The sequence below is a fragment of the Taeniopygia guttata genome, chromosome 2, assembly GCF_048771995.1.
Source record: "Taeniopygia guttata chromosome 2, bTaeGut7.mat, whole genome shotgun sequence".
Lineage (NCBI taxonomy): Eukaryota > Metazoa > Chordata > Aves > Passeriformes > Estrildidae > Taeniopygia > Taeniopygia guttata.
The window spans coordinates 47,005,724-47,031,506 of record NC_133026.1 but is presented as its reverse complement, the minus strand read 5'-3'; the positions used below and the strand labels follow the sequence as shown (position 1 = coordinate 47,031,506).

General features: G+C 36.2%; 1 protein-coding gene across 2 annotated transcripts in view; it reads right to left on the bottom strand.

Moving 5' to 3' along the window:
- Positions 1-1,328: 1,328 nt before the first annotated feature.
- SEPTIN7 (septin 7) overlaps positions 1,329-25,783 on the bottom strand; it is a 60,022-nt gene continuing 35,567 nt past the window's right edge. The window contains exons 3-13 of one of the 2 annotated variants that reach the window (XM_030265180.3): positions 21,980-22,080; positions 21,242-21,376; positions 18,318-18,435; positions 16,541-16,633; positions 15,285-15,381; positions 13,201-13,252; positions 12,158-12,283; positions 8,013-8,033; positions 5,604-5,739; positions 2,900-3,039; positions 1,425-2,349 (exon numbers count right to left, since the gene is read on the bottom strand). In XM_030265180.3, coding sequence (XP_030121040.2) covers positions 2,310-2,349; positions 2,900-3,039; positions 5,604-5,739; positions 8,013-8,033; positions 12,158-12,283; positions 13,201-13,252; positions 15,285-15,381; positions 16,541-16,633; positions 18,318-18,435; positions 21,242-21,376; positions 21,980-22,080 — 1,059 coding nt within the window. In that variant the 3' untranslated portion in view covers positions 1,425-2,309. Of the gene's footprint in view, positions 2,350-2,899; positions 3,040-5,603; positions 5,740-8,012; positions 8,034-12,157; positions 12,284-13,200; positions 13,253-15,284; positions 15,382-16,540; positions 16,634-18,317; positions 18,436-21,241; positions 21,377-21,979; positions 22,081-25,783 lie in introns of both variants that reach the window. The other variant, XM_012571676.5, reaches the window with a different exon arrangement.

Genomic DNA, 25,783 nt, shown 5'->3' with positions numbered 1-25,783 from the left:
ATTAAAAAAAAAAAAAAAAGTTGAGGTGACAGAAGTCTTCCCCAAAAGGGCAATGCTTTATTTCAGAAGAGAACTCCAAACACATGCTGTGCATTTTCATTCCAATACAAATGCTGTGTGATAGATTATATTGCCTAGAGAAGCTATGGATGCTCCATCCCTGGCACTGTTAAAGGACAGGTTGGATGGGCAACCTGGTATAGTGGAAGGTGTCCCTATCCATGATGTGGGAGCTGGAACTAAACTTAGACAACCCTTCCAACCCAAACTATTCCGTGATTCTGTGATTAATACAGAAGATCTAACGAGCTTATACAAGTTTCTGATCACCCTGAGTGTGTGTGAGAGGCTAGAGTGTAACAGGGAGGAGGAGAATGAAGACAAGCATAGTGAAACCAAGTTTGCTGATAAATGACATCTCTATTTCAGAGCAAATGGAGATGCTAAAGTACCAGCATATACCCACATAGAGTGCATCCTCAGTTTTTGATGAGTCCAAAAAGCAGTTCAGAATTCTGTCCTAGATGGTAACTGTTACCTGGTTGTTAAATTATTCAATTTATTTAATTAAACTGAAACTTGAGGGGCAGATGCAGGCAAAGTACAGCCTCTGTGATGTATCACAAACCAGATTTTGCAACTCTATTTACTTGCAAGGGAAAGAAATGTCCACTTACTGATACTCAGTGTCTTCTCTTAAAAAGAGATAGGCAAAATGACTTACAAGGAGGCCTTTATGCAGGCTACTGAAAATGCAATTTCTTTGAGAAGCTACCTGAATAAATCATATTTTGGTAATCATAACTCATGTAAAAGAAAAGTGAACAGAAACAGATATCCGGGATAATACAGGGAACATCTGCAAAAAAAATTGAGATAGTCTTCATTTTTCCATAGGCAAACAGACATAAAAAATCCCCATAAATTTTTAACAATTTACAATTTTCAAGCTGGTGGTCAAAATGATGCATTTAAAATATCTTCCCTTTCTTCTTATTCTTTTCCAAGGTTCTAAAATTGTTCCCCACCCATCCACCAGATCCTCCCAAAAGCTTGCAGAAGGCAATAAGAAGAGTGGGAAAAGCAGGACTGCCAGAAGGGGAGCTGGTGCACAGCACAGGGTGTGCAGGCACTTGGTGCCCTCTCCTGGGCATGACAGAAAGATCCTTGTTTAGCCACTTCAGAGCCATGGAAATGGGGTCTTCTACACCTTAAACTGATTCCTCAGATGAAATCAAAGACACAGGTCAATCAGAGAGAAAGTTCACACATTTCCAGAGAAGTACTCAGCTGTTCAACTCCATTACAATTCTTGACACAGCAGCATGTTACATCACAACATTGTTTATTATGTAACTTTTTACAATACAAACAAAAATACAGAAATGCAGTATATGAATACAGCTAAATGCAAAATGGTGATGTTTTTCTCGAGGCCATATTCCCATTTCTAGTAAAATAAAGAAAGACTGCACACAGGTAGAAACAGGTTGGTAGTTAACTCCACAATTTTGCCTAGAAATGACCTATAAATGTGTTTTCCTGCTACTTACCATAAAATGTAAAAAGGGAGTTAAAGGAAAGTTTTACTCACTGGTTCCTACCATATGAAAGAAGCTATATTCTATTTAGGAGGGCCAATATATGGAAAATATCTAAATTAAACGTTATTACAAAAAATGAAGCAGTAATGAGATCCTTCTGGCTAAAGAAGTTACTAAATGAGAATAGCATATATTTAAAGAATCCAAAACATAAAAGGGTTGTTATAAAAAGCTTAGGTGCACTGTAAGCTTACAACTTTTGTTTTTCCATGTGTCCTTTTAAACAATGGAAGTGTCAAAAATAGGGTCAACTGTGTTAGACTAAATTACATTATTGTATATGCTGCACTGAATGGATTTTTTATTATAATAATAGAGAAGCATTGTTTGCATCATATTATGGCAATTTATCCTCACTGAAAACCGTCTAGAGTCCTGCATTTTTTGATATCCTGTAAACCGTCAAACCACCAGAACATGATTGTACAACAGTAAAATGTTTTCTTTTGCATTAAAATGACACCTGTTTAAAAAAAAAAAAGAATGAAAAAAGGTACTTAGAGCTGTTATTTTTCCAAGTACACAACACCCTAGACAATTCAAGGCATCTCATTCTCCATCAAAATTAACAAAAATTTGTCATGCTGTTAAATCCATTACTATGGATACGACTGGTGCAAAATTGGTCAAACGGATCCAACAAACACTGATGTCCAGGCTGGCATATTGGCAACTAATACATAACTGGTGGTCAAAATGATGCATTTAAAATATCTTCCCTTTCTTCTTATTCTTTTCCAAGGTTCTAAAATGACATTAAAAGAAAAAGTTTGTTAAATAATGAATACGTGTTCTGGTTTTTTTAAAAAATTGTATACACCTTTTAAAACGAGCATTTTAATAAGGCTTTACAGGTTACAACACAACGGATGAAAGTTACTAAGTACACAGTACTTGTAATGTGTGAATCAAGCAGTGCAGTTATCACCAGATTTCCCCTCCCAAAGACAGAGCGAATTAAACATTTTAATTCTCGGAACTTTAATTCCTCATCCCCCAGAAGACTGATGCAGTCTATCAATATAAACATTTATTTATTTGCATATATATATTTATGTATGGGTACCATGTTTTTGCAGGCTAAAACCCACTTTAGAGGCTAATAATCTTCCCACTATTGCTGAAATATGGTCATTTGTAACTAAAAGCAGTTCAAGCTTTTTCTTGGTTTTTAAGTGACACCTCAATAGTGGTCAACTACCATGGATGGACCATTACTGTCTCAGAAATCACCTTTGGGCAGAAAGCTTTTACAGAGCTTTTACTGTGAACTGCAGGACAAGACTCCAGTTTACCTGGAAGAATTCTGTTGTTCCAAAATACGTTGTTGAGCCTCCCAGTTCGCTTTCTCATCCTCAAACTGACGACGCTTTTCCTCCAATTCTTTGTGTTGTGCCTCCAAATTCTTTTTCATTTGCTCATGGCGTCGCTGCAGCTGTAGAGGATTACAAACAGAGTCAGTAAGTGCAGAAAACACAGCAACTTTTGGAAGTACAAACACCAGCAACTAAGCTTACTAATGCAACAAAATTATGTATTCTATTTTTCTTCTGAGAAAGTAGCTCAGACTAAAAACTCTAAGGTGATAGGTATTGCCAGTAACGGAAACCAAAAGATTATTAATCCCATAGCTTCATTTTACAGTAAACAGAAAATGCCCCAAATGCTACCCAGTTTACAAACAGAATTTGTAAGGAGCTATGTTTGGCAAATAAAAGGAAATTAAAAAATACTTTGGTATTTGACACAAACATTAAGCAGCAAATTGCAAACTATTTGAGTATCACTAATGCATAAAAGAGCAGCATCTTTGACTTTCTGGTGGAGGGGGGGAACCCCAAAATACTGATTTCATGCTATAGCAGTAACTATATTGAGGTTCTATTTGAAAAAAAAAAATTAGGTAGATTAATTTATTCACTAATTAAATGATTTAGTATTATTGAGGAAGTGAATTGTCTATATTCCAAAACAAGAATTTTCTCCTGCAAGTTGATGCAACAGACTGATAATCAAATGTGCTGTATGTGAGGATGGAAACACTTGTCAGGAGAAGTGATTCCTTTTGTGTGGTGTAATGTTTTTTTTTAATTGAGTTAAATCATAGAATGGTTTGGGTTGGAAGGGACCTTAAAGATCATTTAATTCCATCCCTCCTGCCAAGGGCAGGGAGCTCAAACTCCCATCCAGCCTGGTTTTGACCATGTCCAGGTTTGGGGCACCCACAACTTCTCTGGTCAACCTGTTCCAGTGCCTCACCACTCTCATAATAAAGAACTTCTCCTAATATCTGATCTAAACCTACTTTCTTTCAGTTCAGAGCCATTCCCCCTGTCCTGTCACTCCATACCCCTGTAAATAGTCCCTCTCCATCTTTCTTGTTGGGTCCCTTTCGATACTGGAAGGCCACAATTAGGCCACCACGAAGCCTCCTCTTTTCCAGGCTAAGCAATTCCAACTCTCTTCACTCTGTATGAGCTTCCACGCATACAAGAGCTGCTCCATCCCTCTAATTGTCTCCGTGGACTCACTCCAACAGTACATGTCCTTCTTGTGCTGGACCCCAGAGCTGGATGCAGCACTGCAGGTGGGGTCTCACCATAGCAGAGTGGAGGGGCAGAATCCCCTCAGTCGACGTCATGTCCACACTTCAGAGAAAGTGATATAAAACTTCCTCTTTCCTTACTCTCTTGCATGACCCTGGTTTACACAGCCCTTGAAAACTTATTTCCTTGTACACATTTTTACACGGCACTGTCTGTTGCCTACTTTTCTATATTTAGATAAATACAACAGAAATTTACAAAACCATGAAATTGCAAAGAAAAAAGAAGAATGAATTGCATGAACATAAAAAACTGGTATCACAGGATACACTCAGTCAAAAAGTCATGAGATAGTACATGAAAACCAGTATTTTTGTATTTCACACAGCAAGGAGAATGTGGACACCAGAAGTATTAAAGGGTTCAAAAAGATTCAAGACAGAAATAAAAAAAAAAAGGATAAATCACATGACTACAAAAACCATGATCCAGATAAAACATATAGCTTTAAAATCCTCAAATTGCTGACTGGCATATCTTACTGTTTATATCCCTATCTATTCAGTTCTCAAAAAAAAAAAAAAAAAAAAAAAAAAAAAAAAAAATCTAAATCTTTTTTCCTTTGATCCAGTATGCCTTGGCACCTTACAGTGCTTAGGCTGCCAAACATTTCAACTACCCTTCCAAGTTTCCTCATTTTTCCTAAGATTTGGAGACAAACTTTCTTAAGGATCTTTGCCAGTTCTGAACTTCTCTATTAGGCTTCTTGAGAGAAACGGTTTTCCCAAAACTTAAAAAACTACTTAATTTTTTACTTTTACTTCAGAAGTTTTATTGAAACTTCTAATTATAAAATTCACTTAAAAAATCATTTTCAGACCCCCTAAAAGCCTGCAAAAAATTGGTTTCACTGTGAGAACTTCACCTGGAGATGACAGAAATTAGAGTTAAGTATCCATAAAATGTTCAAATGATACCAGATACTGACAAAAACAAATACCTGACTCTTCCTTAGCCTAGTAATTCTCACTTAGATGATCCCCTACAGGTATTGTGTCCAATTCCTGAATGCTTTTTCAATATTCACAACAAATGACCATTATTGCATTAGCTTATATAAGCCATAAAAGTCTCAAGAACTTTTAAAATCGCATGGAAGAATAAGCACAAAATATTCCAAAGAAAAGGGAGAAGAAGAGGGTAAGGAAGTTAAGGAGTATTTTAACATGCTATTACTGAAAATAAAAATAGAATGTATGTGAACATTAAATCACATTTTAACTTTAGACTTACACCATTTCAGCAAAGACAACAAGCTGAGGAAGAAGAGTGTTGTCTTTACACATATAAACCAACTATGGAATCAATTATGTTGCAAAGTCTTGGCAAAAATGTCCCATCTCTACACTTGTTCAGCCTCAAGTTCCATTGGTGTTTAAAACATTTTGATTACCTCAGCTTCAGAGTCCTTCAGTTTCTGAACTTTTTCTTTGACTTTCATCTCAAACACCTGTTCCATTTCCATTTCCATTTTTTTCATTTTGGCTACATGCTCCCTCCTTTCCTCCTCCATCTGTGCCAATGGGCTCCTGCCATAAATCCAGAAGAAGCAGTTAGCTAGTAAGAACTTTTTTCCCTGTCTGTTACATTAGGACATCTGGAAAAAGCAAGATAAAAATGCTGAAGCAGTAACAGAAACACATTGCTGTAGGCACTGCTAGCTTAAATTCAATTTACATTATTATATTAACTGTTTAAATAAGCTTTACTCAAAAAGATATTTCATACAATGTCTTTTCCTCCCCCACAATTGATTTATACTACATTAAGGTTAACAGAAACTCTTGACTTTCTATATGTAGAACCACCTGGTCATGAGAAGAGAGGAAATCAATGTTAAAACAAGAAAAAGAAAATTAGCATCTTCCAAGTGATCTTCATGCATCTTTTTCTTCCCCATAATTCAAATATATATAAAAAAATAATGGACATAATAAGAAAATTAGGAGCACTGCAGACTAAAGTTCTGTTTTCTCTCTAAATCTTCATTGTTCCCAAGTGAGCCCAAGAGACGCTTAACATTGCAACTGTGTTGAATGTTCTGGTCATAGTTTTAAAAGAGAGATCAGCTTTGAAAACAGGGTCTGGGCAACTGAACATCAGTATTTCAAAGTGTTAGTTGGAAGGCTTTGCTTTAGAAAGCTATTAATAACTGTAATGTATAAAAATAATGTACATTATTTTTATTTTTTTCCATACACTTTATGGTATCCTTTCCTGAATTGTACTGAATTTTTAAAGCTGACTAAGCCTGCTATCCATGTTATGGTGATATGGATTTTAAATAGTATCTTTCACTGTAAACATCTAATAAAACAGGATGATTAGATCTAGTGATGATTGCTACAGAGTTTTGTTAAGACTCCGCTGTTCCACAAAGAGCAATCAAACTAAATCACTGGCCTCTTATTTCAGTTTTGAGTATCTATGGCTTAAAAGGACAAAGTTTTAACTATTGTGTTGGTGAAAATGAATAACTGATTATATTTGGAATTGTTACAATCAAACAGCAGAGGATATCTAATGTATATATTAAACTAAATCTGAATTAATAGATGCAATGCTTGGACTTGTGAGTAAAATGCTGTATAATATACAGAGCTGAAATTTATCTTCAGTTTAATTTTTACTTTAGTCCTTCAAAAGGCCAGCTGCTAGCAATCTTTTTCAAGTAAAAAATTAATGGTTAAACGCAGGTGAGGTACAATAATGCAGAAAAATACTAAGGAAGTGAAAGAAGAGGTGAGTAGCAGTACTTGTAGAAGCTAAGCAGCTGTCAAAACAATACTATTTTGTTCTAGAGATGTAAAGTTCTCAAATGCATCTGCTCTTCAAAAATTACAAAGTAGAATAAATATTGAGGAATCCTTGCTGCAGTTTTAACTTCAAAGGGGTGCAGAACTGTCCTTTGATTGAAAATTTAGGAAATCCAATGGGGATGTTATGTAAGCTGTATTTGAGAAAGTAGTAAAAATCAGTCTGCACAGAAAATCTGATTAACTGACAAGTGAGCATTTACAGCTGAGAGCTTTACAACATAGATCACAACTGGTTTTATTAGGTCCTAAGTATGTGACACAGGTAAATGCACATCACACTGTATTTCAGGACGAAATTATATGAGGGATTTACACAAAAACAAACAAACAAAAAACTAGACACAAACACAAAAAAAAAAAAAAGGAGCTGAAGGGAAAAAAACCTCAAAAACCACTAAACAAATATATAAAACATTTAACTAATTTCAGAGGACATGTGCTCTAATAATAGTCCTCTAAGTTATTCTGCAAAAAATAAAAATTATTCTAGATATGTGCAAAGTAGAATCTCTGTAAGCAGGTAGTAAGATAAAACAATGGTCAGAAATTATTAAAGTTACTAAGTCCCAAATTCAATGAAGATTTTACAGGTATGGATAAAAATTCCACAAATTCTTTATAAGCATCTATATAAAGATGACTGAGCTATGGATAGAAACTGTGGGAATTCCATAATTTATGTACTTCTACTGATTTTTGAAATTTGACCAAATTTGACTTGAATCTTAGCCAAAAGGTTTCTAAAGAGGATGGGTTTTTACAGAGGTATTTGTCACTGTAAGCATTTATAAATGCCTAAAATTTACAGTAGCACAGCTTTAGAAAAAAAAAAAAAACCAAACCAGCTGCTAGTGGAAAAAACAATGCCAAGAGCAGGATACCAGGAAATTGTTTTAAATTTGAAACATCAAACAGTGAAATCCTTTTTGCCTTTATAGAATTTTTGTCTTAAGTTTTTTGGAAAAATTTAAATCACCACTTACATGCCTTCAACTGTGTCAAATCTAAAAAACAAAAAATACAGAGGCTTAGCTTAGCATGCTTAAATAAAACCACAAAACCAAAAAGCAATAATTTAAAAAAGTAAATTCAATAGTATTAGATTCCTAAAGCTAATTATGTGCTTCCCCAAAAGCAAATTTTTCATACTAAAAGGAAAAATTATTAGTTAAAGCTTGTTATATTTATTTCTAATTCAGTTAGTTGATCACTACATCATGTCAATATTAACACAGGTTTGATGTGCAGATGCTTTCAGGAACAGTTTTCTTACAACATCTATGCTCTTAAAAAGATTTTAAATATTTTAGCAACATGAAGCTCCGCTTGCTCTGTACAAGTTTTTGGCAAGCGATGCCTCCTGAGGCTTATCTCCTCGTTCAGAATGTGTCAGGCAGCAGAGGCCCGTGTATGGAAGGGCCGGGAATGCTGTGCCGCTGCAGGAAGAGCCCTTGGCTGCACGGCCAGCAGAGGTCCCCGCGGCGGCTCGGCTGCAGCGGCACCTCCCCCGGCCGCGGATGCTGCGCCCAGCCTGCCTCGGATCCGGGGAAAACGGGCTGAAAACAAGCTCGGACCTCGCCATCCTCTCACACGGGCTTCAGGGCATTAAGGCCGTTTCACACAAGTCGCCAAGAATACAGGCAAAAGGAGCTGGAAGTGCTCCAGGATTATCAGTCAGAGGGACTCAAGCACGGTGTATTTTGTTACCCTGGATCACTGATGGATAAGACCCATCTTTAAGATGTACAAAATGACTTTCAATAGAAATAAGATTTCACTTTTAAATTCACTGAAGATAGCAGCTTTGTTGAACGAACCAAAAAGACTTCTCGGATGACAACATCTGAACTTCAGAGCAAATGCCAATTTTCTCAAGTTACATAGTACACATGTGAAACTACATTGTTTCATGTGAAACAATTACCACATGATTTAAAGAGACAAGTTATCTCTATATGTGAAGACTACCTTGACATTTTATTTTTTTAATGGTTAGGATGATATTGAAAATTTGAATGATCAGACTAAACCTAAAATACCTCCATAACCTTGGGAAACACATGCATTGGATTGCTCCTAAGCTAACAAGTTACTTACAGAACAGTCATGTTTCACCAAATCAAAGGAGGCAAATCAGAGTTAAGATTAACTGGACAGAAAAATGCTTCAATTCATCTGCACAATATTATTAAAACTTGTAGCACATACTTCTATTTGTTTTCACATTAGCATTTTTGTCTAAAGAAATATGTTAACAGCTGCGTGAAAAACTGAGATACGCTAGGATCATAAAAATACAGCTGTTTTAAAGCTACAAAAGGTCAGTCCAACAGCTCCAACAGCTGCCAGCAGGAGATACTTTTGGAAAAGTACAAGCACCACTGCATGTCTCCTGGTATGTCTGCCCTCCCAGTCTCTCAAAAAACAGCAGCTTAGGAGTTTCCAGAGCCAGGGGGTCTATCTGTGTTTAACCATATGCTTGTAATACCACCAGACAGCATCAGAGCACGTCTCCATTCTCACACAGAGATACAGAATCTGTCTCCCATGAAAGAATCAATATTGCCCCAATTTGAGACACAGACACTTCTTTCAAAAGGCCAGCAGGCAAGCATAAAATTCCTAAGGGGAGGCGCAGATAAACTGTTAATATCTGTTCCTCCCCCTCAGTTTCCAGGAAGCACATGGTTATTAGGAAGATTCCTTCTACGCTGTTTCAACTGTACTAGATTAAAAACCCAAACACTACAAAAACACACTGAAGTCAAAAAAGCATGTAAAAACTTGAAAAAAAACCCCTGCAACTCAACATATGGTTAAGATAAAACCAGAAAAATAGCATCAGCTGCTTTATAATCAGCACACACATTCAAGAATTTCATGTATTTACTTATTAAGTCACCCTGTGTTCTGGGGAATCAACTCTTACAAAATGTTCAAAATAGTCTTTGTAAGTTTGCAATAGATTTTGTCATTTTTCAGATGGCTGAATCAAACTGCAATTATTTCCTCATTCTCTTGAACAAAAAAAAAAAACCCTGACAGCAAAGAGCACCAATTGTATTTATTAATCTCTGAGCTGCAGTACTGCAGTGCTCCAAGCAACAGATTTCTAAAGGAGAAAATAGTTCCAGAAGGCACATTCACCTGGAAATATTCAGGTAGGACAGCACAGTGATCTGAAGTGACAGGAGATACAAAGAGAGCATGCTTCAGAAAGCAAAGTAATTCCAGACCCTCATAGTGTAGGTTCTGGCTCAAAAAGAAGTATCAGGAATGCTATCAGAAACTGAGTGGGGTGGAGGGCTGAATGAAGGTCACAAAGAGTTTTGAAACCTACTCATAGATGTATTTTTGTACAAAATAACATCTTATTGTGTCTGCAATATGGAATAAAAAGAATTTAAAATAGTCACTCTGTTACTTTTAAGAATGCAGAATAACCAGTCCTCTTACATAGATGAGGTAACAGACTGAATTTGTAGGTGCAGACTAACACAAATTTAAGCAGGCACACAATAAAAATGGTGAAAGTGTTGTCACTAAAACTCATATTTTCCAAAATCTAAGGAAAACATACTAAGATTTTGAAAGATATATAAAAAACCCCAGTATTTAACAGCACACAGAAAATGTAAACAACTTCCTTTGATATTCCAAATAACAATGGGAAAACAAAGTTTCACTTTTCAGTACAGCAATAGCAAATAATACAGTAAAAAGCACAGTAACAGCAAGTTAGAGGTCCTGGAGAAAATGCAGAATTTTCTCTTCTGCACTCCTATTACTACATTTTCACCTGACATACTTGCTGTGTGCATTCAGAAGCCTTGAGTTACGAGTCAGGGATAACATGATGGCAAGAAACATGACTGTGAGAAGAAGTAATCACAGTGTTATGGACACATATATTTGAAAATGAGTATTTTTAAGACTTGACCTCATTAGAAACTCTATGTAAGTGCAAGTACACTTCTGAAGAGTTGCTATAACTGACATAAACTATTACACTTTTTGTCAGTGCTGAGCAGGGAAGTCTCATGTAGACTCACACTAGATGAAATTAAATCACGTCCACTTAAATCATTCCCTCACAACTTTTAAAGCATTAAGAGAGTGTAGAACAGACATTTCTTTAGTGAAAAATGGCTTTGTAGCTGTCAATAATTGCAAATATCAGGAATTTCCAACTAATTTCAGGGATTTTTTCAGGAAGAACAGCTGTAACTTTGCATACCATTAGCTGAAAAGAATAGTACTCTATATTTTGATTGAGAAATTTGTACTTAAATATAGTACAAAATAAAAGCACCATTAATTAATAATTATTTAATCACTAATTAATGTTGATGCAGTTACTACATGCAGAGCAGAATATGTGAATGTAGCTATCCTCAAATAGCATTATACAATTCAGAATACAGCAGAGCCTACTTTTCAATCTTTCAGTAACTTCATCATGTTGGCAAATAACTTCTTGTCAGAGGTAATAAAAATGACATATCAGAGTTTGAAAAAAAGCTACAAAAGCCCCTAAACACTGCATTGCAACTCCCTTCTCACAAAAGATAATGACGTTGCAATAATTCCCCTGCCATGATAAGCAGCCATATGAGTTGCTAGAGCAGCATTTCAAAGATGACAGTGGCTAAGTCTGCTTTTTCAGAGTTTCTAAATAAATATTAACCTATTCTACTCAAAAACATCTCTAACACAATAGTATTGATCATTCACACAGAAGAACCAAAAATTCCACAAGTAACATACAAACCAAAATAGAAACTAATGTACAAGAACTTCGCAGTACTGGTGAAATAAAACTATGAGTAAGTGTAACAATTCTCTTCAAAATGGAATCTATCATTTAACACGTCCAGTGAACTAGTGTAAACCTTAATAAAAGGGGGGGAAAAACCCAAATTACAAGTAAACAAGAGGCATATAGTTTCAGACACAGCAAAGGGATAACTGACTGAAGGCTACATACATACAAACCTACCAGCACCCCTCCCCAGGAAACTCAAAACCAAAAATACCACCACACATTCACAAAACCAGTCAACCAAAAAAAAAAAGGAGAGTAAAAAGATTAAAATTAAAGTGCAATACAGCCTTAACAGGAACTTACTTTGTTAGCTGCCCTTTATTTTTGTTGTTGTCAACACCGTTGTATGTAACAGCTGCCAGTTTTCTGCTCCTGTAGTTCTCATAATGTACATTGTTAGTAACATCCTTCAGGTCTTGCATATGAGTTCTGTCAATAAGTGTAATTTATCTTAGCGTAAGTATAATGTAGCTTAGTGCACAAATACAAAATACTATCTGAAAAATCAGTCCCCGTTTATTTGGCAGATTGGCTTGAATTAAATTATATCCCCCCATTAATGTCCCATTATCCACAATGTTTTTACTCTACCATTTAAATCAAAGGTCTCCAGACAGCAAAGGCATAGAAATAGTAGGTTATTTTGCACCAAACTATCTAAAGCTTACAATATTCCTAACACTAACTTAACAGAACCAGTCTTTGGAAAGTTTGAGTTCTGTGGATGAACTTGCAGGTATTTGATAGGCAGATAAGAAAACTGTAGTTTTCTACTGTAGTAGGTGAGAAAAAGCAGGTCAGGCAAGAAACAACAAGCCAAAACTTCCTAGTTTCTATCTTTTAATTCTACAAAAGCTACAAAATTCTACATCAAGACTAAGCTAAAAGCATTCACATCTCTTCAAAATTTTCTACTGTCAGCCTGGAGAAAAGCAAAGCTTAGGAATCAAACTAACAGTTTTTACAGCAGATATCACCTAGTGGACTGCTGGGAGCACAGGACTCAGCACCTAACACAACAAAGCACAGACAGTCTTGCTTTTTACAGTGTAAAGTTTTTAGAAAATGCCTACAACTAAGTACACATCATCACTAAGAGATAACTCGGGTTCCTATGGACTAGTAACGAGTAACAGAACAAGTAATCACAAAAAATTCACTACCAACAGCACTGATTTCTAAGTATGTGGTTAAACAAGTTACCATAAAATGTAAGGTAACTGTTTACAATTAAAAATACAGGAATTCATATGAACTCATGATCTCAAATTCCTTTTTCTCCAATATATGACTTCCCAATCTCTCAGATATACCAGAAAACTTAATATTACCTGTCAGTTACTTACCTTATCAACATGTTCCTCAGAATTGTGAAGTCACAGTGTTCACCATTTTCAACTGCAAGAAGAAGTAAGCTTTTGTTGAGATGTCAACCAAAATCTGTGCTTTACACAGAGGTAAGATGTCATCTTACATTCATTCCAACAACAAATTACACCCACAGACTTGCCTTACTCAAACAACATGTGTGTTAACAGAAGGAAAGCATTAACATAACTATAATAATGTGTCTTACTAGCAGAATTCCTATGCTCCCCTAAGCCATACTGGCAAACTGTACTCTGAGTCAGTGCAGCAGAATAAGCTACCACAACAGAAGCACAGTTTTGCCAGTTTAACTGTTTGATCCTTTGGCTGCCTGATAGCACAGTTGTGTAAGGATCAGACACTAAGTGAAGACTTCAGTCTAGATCCAGCTATATCCAAAAACCTTTAAAAGACAGACTCAACCTGTTTGTCCCTGCCCAATAAGCCCAAGAAGTCTTCATTTTAATTTTAATATGGATTTAGTTCTTCATTAATGAAGCAAAGGAAGGTTTTGTACTGAATCTGATGCACCGACCTACAGCTCAAGAGAGAGTTGGCAGCTGTCACTAGATGTCACCTATTCCACTGTGCCTATCACCCCACTAAAGTAGAAGAGGTTGATGCCGTGAGTGGCATTTCCCTGAGAGATCATGAAATGACACTGGAGAAAAATGCACACTCCAGAACTCTTTGATGTGCAGACAGAGAAGGCAACACACAAAGCTCTTAGCGCACACAAAAGAAAGGCATAGGGCACGTTTCGATGTGCCTCTGAAGTAAAGACAAACATTGTCATGGCAAGGAGGGAAAAAAAACAAGATGAAGGAATTAAAATAGCCCAAGTAAATTCAATGAATACTACAGAAAAATGCAGAACATTGCCACTTTGTGTGTTCATTCTTGTATCTGCACTCCTGCATTATTTTATTCCATGGTTTTTACACAGATTGGTAAATTCCACTCAGATGGTACATGAAGTCATACTCTCAAAAAAGCATCATCTCTGTCCTTAGCTGATAGACTGAAAGCTACTCCAAGAGGCTCCTTTTAGTTAGGCTAGCTCTTCCCTTCCAAAAGTCATACAATTGCGAACATGAAACCTTTCAGAAATTTGTTTTAAAGTAAAGAAAAGCAGCACAATTTTGCACATCTCCAAATGCCAACAGAAGAGCCTGAAATAAAGCTTGATCTTCTCTGATGCAGCTGGTTTTTACTTTCTGCCAAACCTCATTTCCTGCCAGACATGCACTTCAAAGTGTTACAGCATTCCTTTAAAAAATATTGGTCCATACACTGCTTGTTGGCTGGGGTTTTTTGTCTGTTTTACACTGCATCCAATTTATAGTCCATTGCCCTTGGAAGGTAGAAATAGTGAAGGAAAGAAATTTCTCTTTATTCAATACATGCACAGCACAGGAAAAAACTCAATGATCATGGAAAAACAGTCTATAGTGATTGTTTAATTCAGGGCTTGGTGCAAGTCATGCCATGTGGCAATACATGAACAGCATTAAAGCACAAGAAATGGCTGCCAGAACATGCAGTTATCTTCAAGTCTCTACAGCAATAGAAAGTAAGTTTTAAACAAATTTTTTTAAAAATTAAAAGTACTCTATTCATTACCAGATACCTTTCTGTTGCTACACCCCAGCACTTAAGACTCAGATGTTTTTGGGAAAAAATTTATTTATGATAATTGAACTGATCAAATTAATATTTATAATGTGAATGCTCTAGAAAGAAGAATTTAATATACAGGTTTTAGATGGAAGATAATGAAAGTAAAAAAGCCAGAAAACAACTGTAATTTAAGTCACATCATTACCTGCAATAAATTACTACAGGTTTTACAATTTCTCACTGAGGCTTCAAGAGAAATCTGTTTGCAAAGTTACATGTTGCCAAAACCTTTACCTTGTTCCAATATTGTTAGAATAAAAAATGGTATATTCAATTAATTTCCAGACCAAAGATCATTGAAATTAAGCATTTCAAACATTTCAAATACAGTCTCATGTCTAGTAAGTTTCAAATGGATTAAAAAATCACAAGAAAGCCTTACCTTCTGCAACACCCCATGGGTACTGCCTTCCTCTAACTCTCTTGCCATTGACTTCAATGATCGTATTACTACCTACCACAGCAAGAGGTAAACGGTCCTACAAGATAAAGTATGACTTTAAAAATCAAAATCTGCTGCCAAAAGATACTGAAAGCATGCCCATGTATATACTTGACATAAGTTAGGTCAGTGCTGCAACACTGCAATGCAGCTAACCCAAAAGTGCAAGAATAGTGATGTTTATTGACCTCTGCCCAGTTTAATGACTTCTGTATACACACACTCCTTCTGAATTCCTTATGCTGCTACATTCTGTAAATCTAGTTAAGGAACAGACACTACTGTTACTTAGTAAACTATGCAAGAGGCAAACCATTTCCTATTTATTCAACTGCACAATTATTTACCAAGTCATATACCCACTGGCTACAAGGGCTGTTACTTTGACTGGATCTTGTACCCAGTTTTCAAAGGTTTGGAAAAGAATTACGTCAAGTTCTTGTTTTCAGCTGAACTGAGAATGCCTCCAGTGTAACAAGGAACAAAGAAGCCAAGAGCAGCTTCAAGGGGCAGAAAGGGACAGACTACTAAGCTCAGTATTTTGCACTTTTTATCTTTGCTTTTATTCTGCTCTTCTCTAGGCTTGTCCCAGAACATCATCCATTTTTGCCCTATTTGTGTTTATCTATCCTAGGAGATTTCCTCAGTAACAAAAAAATGTAAAAGCTCTTACAAGCTGTTACAGCTACTGAACAAACAGAAGCAAGGCTCAAGAAACATACACAACATGGACTCCAACATGAAAGAACAAACTGAAAACATGAGTAAACTAAGAAAAAGCCTTTCAACAGCCTGACAGTCCTTTTGATTTTCTTTAGTCATTTATCTCCATTAGGGTTTCAGTGTATCAATCAGCCAGAGAGCTATTGGCTGTAATGCACACACTTTATGCCACTGTAGGCTGTGGAGGGCGGAGAGAAGTCAAATAAGGATGAATTCTTTAAGAGTTCATTAACGAACATGTGATCTAGTGCTCTCATTCTGAATTTTAGCCACTGAAGGACTCAGATGACTTAATAATGTCATTCACTGCTTCTGATAAGGAACACTGACCCTTAGGACAGCTTTACATCTGATTTCTATATTCTAAACACTTTGGTAGGCTCTTCATTAATGACAGAACACTTTTCAAACTTGACCCCCCCCCCCAACCCTTGCCCCTCCATAAGCACTTTTTCAAAAGAAAATTAGTTTACCTTTATCTTTTTAACAATCTTATTTTCTTCTTCATCATCTGTTTCTGGAAATTCATATATTTTAATTTTGTGTTCTTGGATTTCTTTCATTATCTAGAAACAAAATTATTATTAGCTTGAGGATTTCATACTTTATAACAGCCTGATTTTTTGCTGCAGTCTCATTTTCCTCCTTTTGTTAGATACGTAAAACCCTTTAGATCACTCTGACTCAAACTACAACACAACTTGCCTGTTTAACACCCTCAGGTGACCCCCAAAGGGTTAATAGTGTAACCATCTCTCCTTCACCAAGAGAAGAGAGCTAGAGCCTCCCAGCTACCAGAATATTATTCACCAATATAAGACAGCAAAAATTAATACCAGTTTTCTACAACAAAACAAACAAGAGGTTTATTCTAATGGGAATTCTGCCTGCATAAAATTAGGTGCAAAACCTAATACAACAAATTATCAGACCAGTTTTGCAATAGGGTTCCTAAAAAAAAAACAGATACTTGAATAGACAATCACAGGCACACTTTATCCCTTTGAATTTCCACAACAACTACTGCTGTCACTCCTTTTCTGTTTCCATCATACCTGAGCATCACTTGCTTGAAGCAGGATCACCTGCTAATTTTAATAGAGCTTGTGACTGGATTGACTAACTCTAGCAGTTAGTACTGTTGAAAAACATTTGCAAGCAATAATGAAAATAAAGTGACTGTCCTGTTTTGATGCTCTATTTGTCTGAAGGGTATTTTAAAAAACAAGCTGATTAGTTTTGCAGAATTTCAGGATGGAAAAATATGAGACCATTTAGCTGACAGCTGCACTGCAGAGCCCTGGGGAATATTTCTGGCTCACAGGTTTGCAGTCTTAGGAGAAGTTAAGTTTCCAAATCATGCACGGACTTACTTTGAAAGTTTGGTTTGGGAAAAGTCTCCCCTATTTAACATCCACTAATTGATAAAGCTGCTTATATATTTAGAAATATTCTGTGTCCTACCATTTTTTTTCCTTTCTGTCATCTAATTTTTAATCTTATCTAACTAAATCAAGAGTTTTACACATAACACCTCTTAATGACACCTTCTTTTCAGAACTCTGTGTTCTTCTAAACTAGGACTGGACATAGTTCAATAAAACAAACTTTATGTCTTGTCTTGTTCTGGGTCCTGCTTGACCTCTTCATACAATACTACAAAGCTTAACTGTTCTACTCTGATAATATAATGTAGCTGAAAAGAAAACAAACTACTTATAGGCATGCACAGCAAATACATTCTACAAATACAAAGACATTATATCAGTTGTATCAATGTTAGAACTACCTCACCATCTTTAAAATGCATCACCAGACCCAAGAGTGAACAGGTTTACTGATTCTCATATAATACCTGAGGTATCTTTAATAATTACAGTGCATCAACATGGAAGTGAATACCTCAATGCCATCAGTAAAACTGTGATACTGTTGAATACCTTATTTTTTTAACACACTTCTGTTAGGCACCTAAATCCTGAAAGCTTCTTTCCTCCCTTACTGATTTTTATCTTAGCAGTGAATTATTTTACTTGCCAAGAAACATAGTATACTTGAAACCACTTCCCCTGAGGACAGAAACAAGATCATTTCACCAAGATTTATAATTAAATCTAAAGATATAAATTACTTAGGTTTGCTGTCTCAAGTTATTGCTTCAGGGTTTAAACTTTGCATGTAAGTTAAATCTCACAACTTCCATAGAAACCAACTTACTAAATTATCCTATGTTGTAAATATACAACTCACCTGTTTTTTAAATTGTTGGCATTCCTCAGGTGTAAGTGTGTCTGCTTTGGCAATAAGTGGAATGATATTCACTTTTTCATGCAGGCGCTTCATAAACTCTATATCCAAAGGCTTAAGTCTGAAATACAGCATTAGAGCTTTGCAATTTATATTAATTAAACAAGATTGTACAAATGATGAGATTTGTCCTGATAACTACTCTTAAGACACTGATTTATGAGTGACATATGACTGAAAACGAAAAGGTTACCGGCAATTATTATAGCAAATCCCCTTAATTGTATAATACAAGAGGAATAAGTGGTAAGTTAATATTACTAGCAGTCGTGAGTCTTCTGCTAGCTGAAAGTACACTCATTTAAGCAAGAGGTAAGAACTCTCCTATGAAGGTAGTAAAGATAATCCCACCTAAAGCCTGAGTGATAAGAGCTCACAGTTGTGAATTATGCTCTGTTCACACATACAGTTGCAGGTTCTGAAAGTCATGTCTCAGTATGCTTTCTCTTGAGAGTGGGCTAGGAGACTTTTAATACTTTAAGACTGCTGAAGATGGTAACCTCTGTGGCCTAGGTACAAATGAATTAGAAATAGCTCATCTCTAAATTCGTATGTGAAACAAATATACAGTTATGAAAGTGGATGACAGTAACAAAAACTAAACCATCATATGGGTATAAGGTGGCTGTGTGGTAGTATATTCACCATCTGTGTGGATCAAAGTGGTCAGTATTTTGTATTTCCTGAAGTAAAACTAGAGAGGTTTTGATTCATTAATGATAGCAAGTTTAGTCTGGCTTAAAGGGTTCACTTAGAGGATTTAACAAGATTATTCTTCATCTAAAACAAATTAGTATTAGGAACATTAAAACCAGATTCATTTGATACTGATATTTCTGAAAACCATACATAAAAGAATTAAGTTCATTTTAACATTTTCTACCTGTCACTAATTTCACCAGTTCTCAACGCTTCAAAAAGCTACCTAGGGCAGCAACACTGGTTTGAACGGCAGCTGACAAAGCAGAGTTGTTCAAAAGGTCTGCTCACCTAAGGACCTGAATGTTTACAGTGGAGACTGAAGCAGGAAAGCTTTACATAAAGATTCCAAATTGCAGAAAGACTGTGAATTCCATCATCACCCCATTCATTTACCTGGAAGGCTCCTCCTGCCCCTCCACTCTCTCTCCCTGCTTCCACAGAAATCAGTTCAATCAATTTCAGGTGTTTATGGGAATACTAGCTAAAAATGGTGGGATTCATTAAATAGAAGGACTTTAACTGTTTTGTTATTAGTTGCTAAATTTCTAAAGCAGGCTTATACAAATGTATTAAAACACCAAGTATGAGTAAGTTCACCTACAAATACTTTAACTCAACATAAATATAATAATGCATTAAGAGTAAAGAGGACACTACTTGGTGGGTTAGATGTGCTACTGTCTGCACAGGAAACAGGAGTAAAGACTGCATCACCACAAAAACCAGGTAGGAAGTGAGCTCTGTCCTTTCAGAGAGGACAGCATCTTAAAAGAGGAAATGAATGCTAAAAGCAGCACCAATTTTCTTCATTAACTCCCTTACTGAGATAATTGTAATAATTTATTCAAGGAATTGAAAAATAGTATGAAAATCTAGCAAAATTTTACACCTTTTTCTCTCCTAAAAATAACATTAAATACCTGTACAATGAATATACTTCTACAGTTTTTAGCCTCACAGATTTAGCAACCAAATCTTAATCCATTGGAAAAATTACTTTTCTTTTTCCTTACGAACAATTTGTACCTCACACTGATTTAGGAAATTCTAACAGACATGGGGATGTGCAGGGAAGACATGTTTTTTGAAGAATCTGAAAATTAGCTCAGAAACAAATGACTAACACAAGGAATCATCTTCCCTTTATTTAAATTACATTTTGGATTTTGCCCTAGTAACACAGTATGTCAAGAATTCAAATATTTGCATTTAAAACTGACATGCATGTTGAGCAAAACTGGCATTACAACGTGTCTGTTGAACAACAACAAAATGCTTTTTAAAGGCAAGTCTGCACAACAAACCTCCACCCTCTGATATTTCTTTCCATATTTGGAAGTATCTGTACAGTTCAAAATTATTAGACTCATTCCAATGCTAGCTACAGAAGCTAAGTATAATAGCTGTCATTTTTTAGTGCCTGAGGAATACTCTTTAAATTCCTTCATCTCTCCCTTCAACAAGTTTCACTACTTTTGACCAACACAGGCTTAAACTTTTCTTTGTTTCCTCCTGGTTTTAAAGGTATAACTCAAGAGTCTGACAAATTTAGTCATGATACCATGATAAAAAGATATACAACCAGTTTCAGACAACTAATCTCTACCCAACACACCCTGGAAATGCAGTTCTCCCTGTCTACCACTAGATAGAAGTCTGATCAAATAAAAACTATGCAAAGGTGGAAGATAACATAATAACTGAAGAAAAAAAATCTGCAATGTCTATACTGGAATTGCCACAAGACAAAATACTACACACCAAGTGAATTATGGTATGCTTACAAGGATGCATGAAACTTCCCATCTTCAATTTACATTAATGGGAGGGAGGAAGAATGGAAAGGAAAAATCCTTTTGCTTGACATGTGAACCACTTTCTCCTAATGTGATCTAAAGATATATAGATCACACACATACCTGGCACCTGTAAATGTCTTTGTATTTTTCATTGCTAGAATTCTATTTCTTTTGTTATGCAATTAATGTGCAATCTTATTTTCTGGTGTTTGGCTTGCAAATGTTTGACAAATCAAAGTAAACTGATATTTGAAATGAAGAATAATCTGCAGGACACTGAGAAAATCCAATTTGGAACTCAGATTAACAAATTTGGATATTTATCTGAGATAAGAGAGTGAAAACATAAAATAGACTAATACAAACCCATGTCCTGAAGGAGCAATGAAGTATAAACAACACTGCACTCTATTATCTGGCATCTGGCGTCTGTTCACTCGAGATTCTGCATTCAGGTAGTCCTCAAATTTACTGTCAATGTAGTCAATAACTGGCTGCCAGCTGCAGGGATTACACGAATAAAAACTTGTAAGTTACATTATTTACAGAAAGAATCCTGGTTTTGCTATGAAATAGATGTTCACAATTTCCCCACAGCTTGGGGTGTGTTTTTTTGCTTTTCATTTGCTTTCTTTAATTAAGGTACTTCAACACTGCAACTGACTAACTCCTCAACCTAAAATTGAGTTACATAGTTCTGAAGATACATTGTGTGAGTCCACTGAAAAAACCTTTCAAACACAATCACCTTCATTGTAAAAGCATTAAACAGAATACTTAAGAACTGTAGCTAAGGTAATATGCTTCACCGATCACACCTTGTGACAGCACAGAAGATGGTTCTGCACACTGCATGTGTGGATAAAGAGCCAAATGCACCATTCTGTTGAAGGAGAAAGGCTGACAGCACTTCAGTCAAGTTATAAAGGTACTTGGAATTACAGTAGTTAGAAGTTTTCACCAAAATAAAAAGTTTAGAAGTGTTAATATTTTAACTGAATATTGAAGTCTCCATTTTAAAATATGTCACAAGGTATGACATCTCACACGCACACAAAACACAATGCAGAATTATCATGGAAGAAAATAGAAAGAATGTCTTACCAATTACTATTATCCACAGCATCTCCAAATCCTGGTGTGTCAACTATTGTAAGTAGTAACTGAACACCACCCTCTTTGATTAAAACTTTTGACTGCTCAACCTATAAAATGAATACAGTAAGATTAAATTTTCAGCAGTTTAGTCACCTGGGAAAAACATTCAATGGATAAGAAGCCTGACAAAGAATTGTTAACTCTTCTGCTTCACAGACACTGTGTCTGTGTTCTGCTTATAAAATTCCAATAATTTCACAATAATGAATATTTTTTTTAAAGAAGAAGGTCATTATTTCAATAAAGTCAGTGATAAAAGAACCCTCTAAGTATATGGGACATCTTAATATTTAAATTCCTGATAAACAGGAAAAACCTTAACCAGGCATTAAACTTGATAAAGTTGCAAACTTGGTCACTTCAAAGAAAATGATACTTTTCAAAACTAATCCTCTCCTCAAGCACCTTAGACACTTCTAACCCTGTTAATGTATTTCTAAGAATACATTTATTCTTCAGCTAGCATAATGGTTGGGAATGGAATCTCAAAGTGATGGTTTCCTATTACAAACAGAATTATATTGGAAAGTGATACAATCTGGCTGCAATCTGCTGAGCTAGACCTGTGTGACTGTAATGGATTGAGTTCCTGTTAGCTCAAGTCACTGATGGAAACCCGCCTCAGAAGGCAACTGCATCAGCGCAAGGAATGAAGCAAGATCGGGGCATGGGATTTCATGCCTCCAGTTGTGACCACCCATCCACAGCACAGCTCAGGCAGCTTGCAGTGAACATGTCATCCAACAAATTAAGCACGTCATGACAGAGAATAATTAGGCTAAGCAGCACATGGACTGCTACCCCCTTCGTCCTACTAATGTTTCAGTAATTATTGATTATCACCAATGTCAGGTCCATCTGACTGGAAAAGTGCTGTACACCACTGCAGTATAAGTGAGATGCACAGCAGTGTCATTACAAACCCATGTTGGCTTCATTCCAATTGCTTAGACATTTAATCATCCTTTTTTTTTCCCTGATATTAAACCAATTCCTAGTAAATCATGAGTGACACTGTTTTCTAGATGTGGATTCAAATTAGCCATGTAAGCCATTTGTCCAGAACCACACGAGAGCTGGAAGACTTGTTGCTTAACATTTCTTAAGTATCACAAACCCTAACAGGGGAGAGAAAATAAAGTATTTTTTATAATAAACCCTATCTGGATGATCTCTTTATCAGTTCAAGATTTGAGAAATATCATATTAATGCTTCTTAAGCTCTTGCACATCTCTAATTGTTGTGTAAGTGAAGTAGACTCACAGCCACACCTGAACATTGTTGCAAATGCTCTGCAATCACTGCTTATGTGATGCAGAGTAAACCCACAAGATAAACTAACACTGCAAAAAGTCAAACTAAATCCCTCTTGCACAACTGATTCCAATTCAAAAGACAATATCCAGAATCACAGAAAACAGTAACTACCTACAAAGAAAGCTTCATATTTAACATCTGAGTATGCAGACTGCTGTTTTTATCTACTCATCAGTAGTGATCCTATCCAAGTCGGATCAGTCCCTTTCGCTGCTAGTTCTCACTTAATGGCTACCAGGATACTGGTCATGGAAATATCCAGGTTGGGCTGGACTTCAAGACCACCTGATTCAAACTTCAACATAAAGAGGCCTTACTACAAGGTTAGGAAGGTGTAAAAAACCAAGAAATAAAACCAAACAAACAAAACTGCACACACCAGCCTAAGCCACCACCAAGTTACTCTTTCACAAACTACACAACTCTCGTCCTTCCAAAAGCATGCAGCTGAAAGCCATGAGAGCCTAGGAATACATGCACTGCTTTTGAAATGTACGTTTCAATTATGGTTGAGTGTACTTCCCCCCACCCTCCGGAGATCTATCAAGAAATGTTATTGTACACAATTGATACCAGAACTCAAGACAGTAATCCCTTGCCATAGTCAACTCAGCCAAGAGTTTACTACTCACAAGCTTTAGCACACAAGAGATTAACTTCTGATTCTTTGCATTCTTTTGGCTATCTTGCATATAGTAACCACACAGCCCTCCTATTACCACGCTGTCTGCAAGTATACAAAACCCACAGCACTAGCAAAATACTAGAGATGATAACGTTAAGAGATGTACTCTTGCCAAGAGCTGCAAGGTTTATTCTCCAGCTGCAAGCTTTATTCTCCAGCAAAAAAAAAAATTCCCAGCAAAAGCCATTAAATTATTATGGGCTTACAGGGGAATGCTTTCTCAAAAGAAGCAATTAATAAATCATTATCTTGAACATATGTTTATAACAAAGGGAAAGAAAGGTCAGGAGATCTCAGAAATGTCACGCCAAGCATTCTCCCTGATTCTGCATGCTTGTAAAATGTAAGTGTGGCTGAATTCGTAAAGTCACCTTCTGACAAATGTTCTGCAGCAACTGAACCTCTGCAGACAGTGCTAATACATTACTCGGTTGTGAGAATTTAAATTTTTTTCTTACTTTTCATAAATTCATGTAGGTATCTTGCTATCTGAGCAGGGTTTTCACAAACCTACAGAACAAGAAAGATTAGCTGATGAATGAAAAGCCCTATGCTTGTGCTGTGGACAATCAGACCACATCCAGGATATACTGTAAGCAGTAGATTCTACTGGTAGGAAACAGTAGATGAAGACCCTGCCACAAAGCTTCTGCAAAGCGGCATTTTTCTAACCTAAATGGATGTGTCCATACATGGTCAAAGGCACAGAAAGTAGCAACATCTGGAAAAGATCCAGAAAATCACTGTAAACTAGTGTCATTCACAGTTAAGCATCCAACTACATCCCATCATCTGATTTACAAGTATTCCCAAGGGATTCATGGAAAACATTAGTTCAAGTCTTGGAATTAAAGACTTTTTAAGAAAAGTCTCCTCCAAACAGCTATTTTCTCATGCACTCCAGTCAGCTGGGTCACATGGGTCTCCTTGGCAGTTACTACACAGTGTTCATCACTTGGTGCTTGTTACAGCTTGACTGCTTTTTATTGGATGAAACATGCCTTTGCCATCCTACATTTAAGGCAGTCAGATAATGATCAGCAAAAACACAGTTAATACCCTCTCATTTCTGAGTATGTTTTCTTTGAATTCTTCTGACACCAAATCACTTACTCTCAACCGTTTTTCTGCATTTTCTATGAGAAATGCAAAGAGCCGCCTCACAAAACAACTCCAAACTGCAATGGTTTTCAAGCCCAAACCACAGTTTGTGTGTATCTATGTGAGAGCCTCTTACACAATTCCTGATCAGGAAACTGTTCCCACCATATAAGAACAAGTGATTATTACAACCAAGATTTGAGGATGCTCAGGTGAGGTGGTTTCTCTCATCCCTACCCTACAAAACACTTTTATCAACCCTCAACTTGAAAAGGTTTTCACTGGCAGAGTACAAATCCAGTGGATCCAAACAGCAACTCCCACTGCTTATTCTTTAATATTTGACAGGAAACACCTACACATCATACACATTGCTACCACACATGATTTTCAAACTTGCAGGGGGAAACAATTTTATTCTCACTTACACTGACAATGAAATAAGACAGTTTCTTTCTTAAAATGCTACCCTGACTTTTCATTAATCCCAAGGAACTGAAAGCAAAGCTGCATTTTAAATATATTTTTAAAAAGTACTTATTAGATAAAGTGAGAATTAGTTTCTAGAGGGGAAGACCTTCTTTAAATCTATTTCATTCCCACCATATTATTCTCTAAGTCATGTCAAACTCCAATTCACTATTGA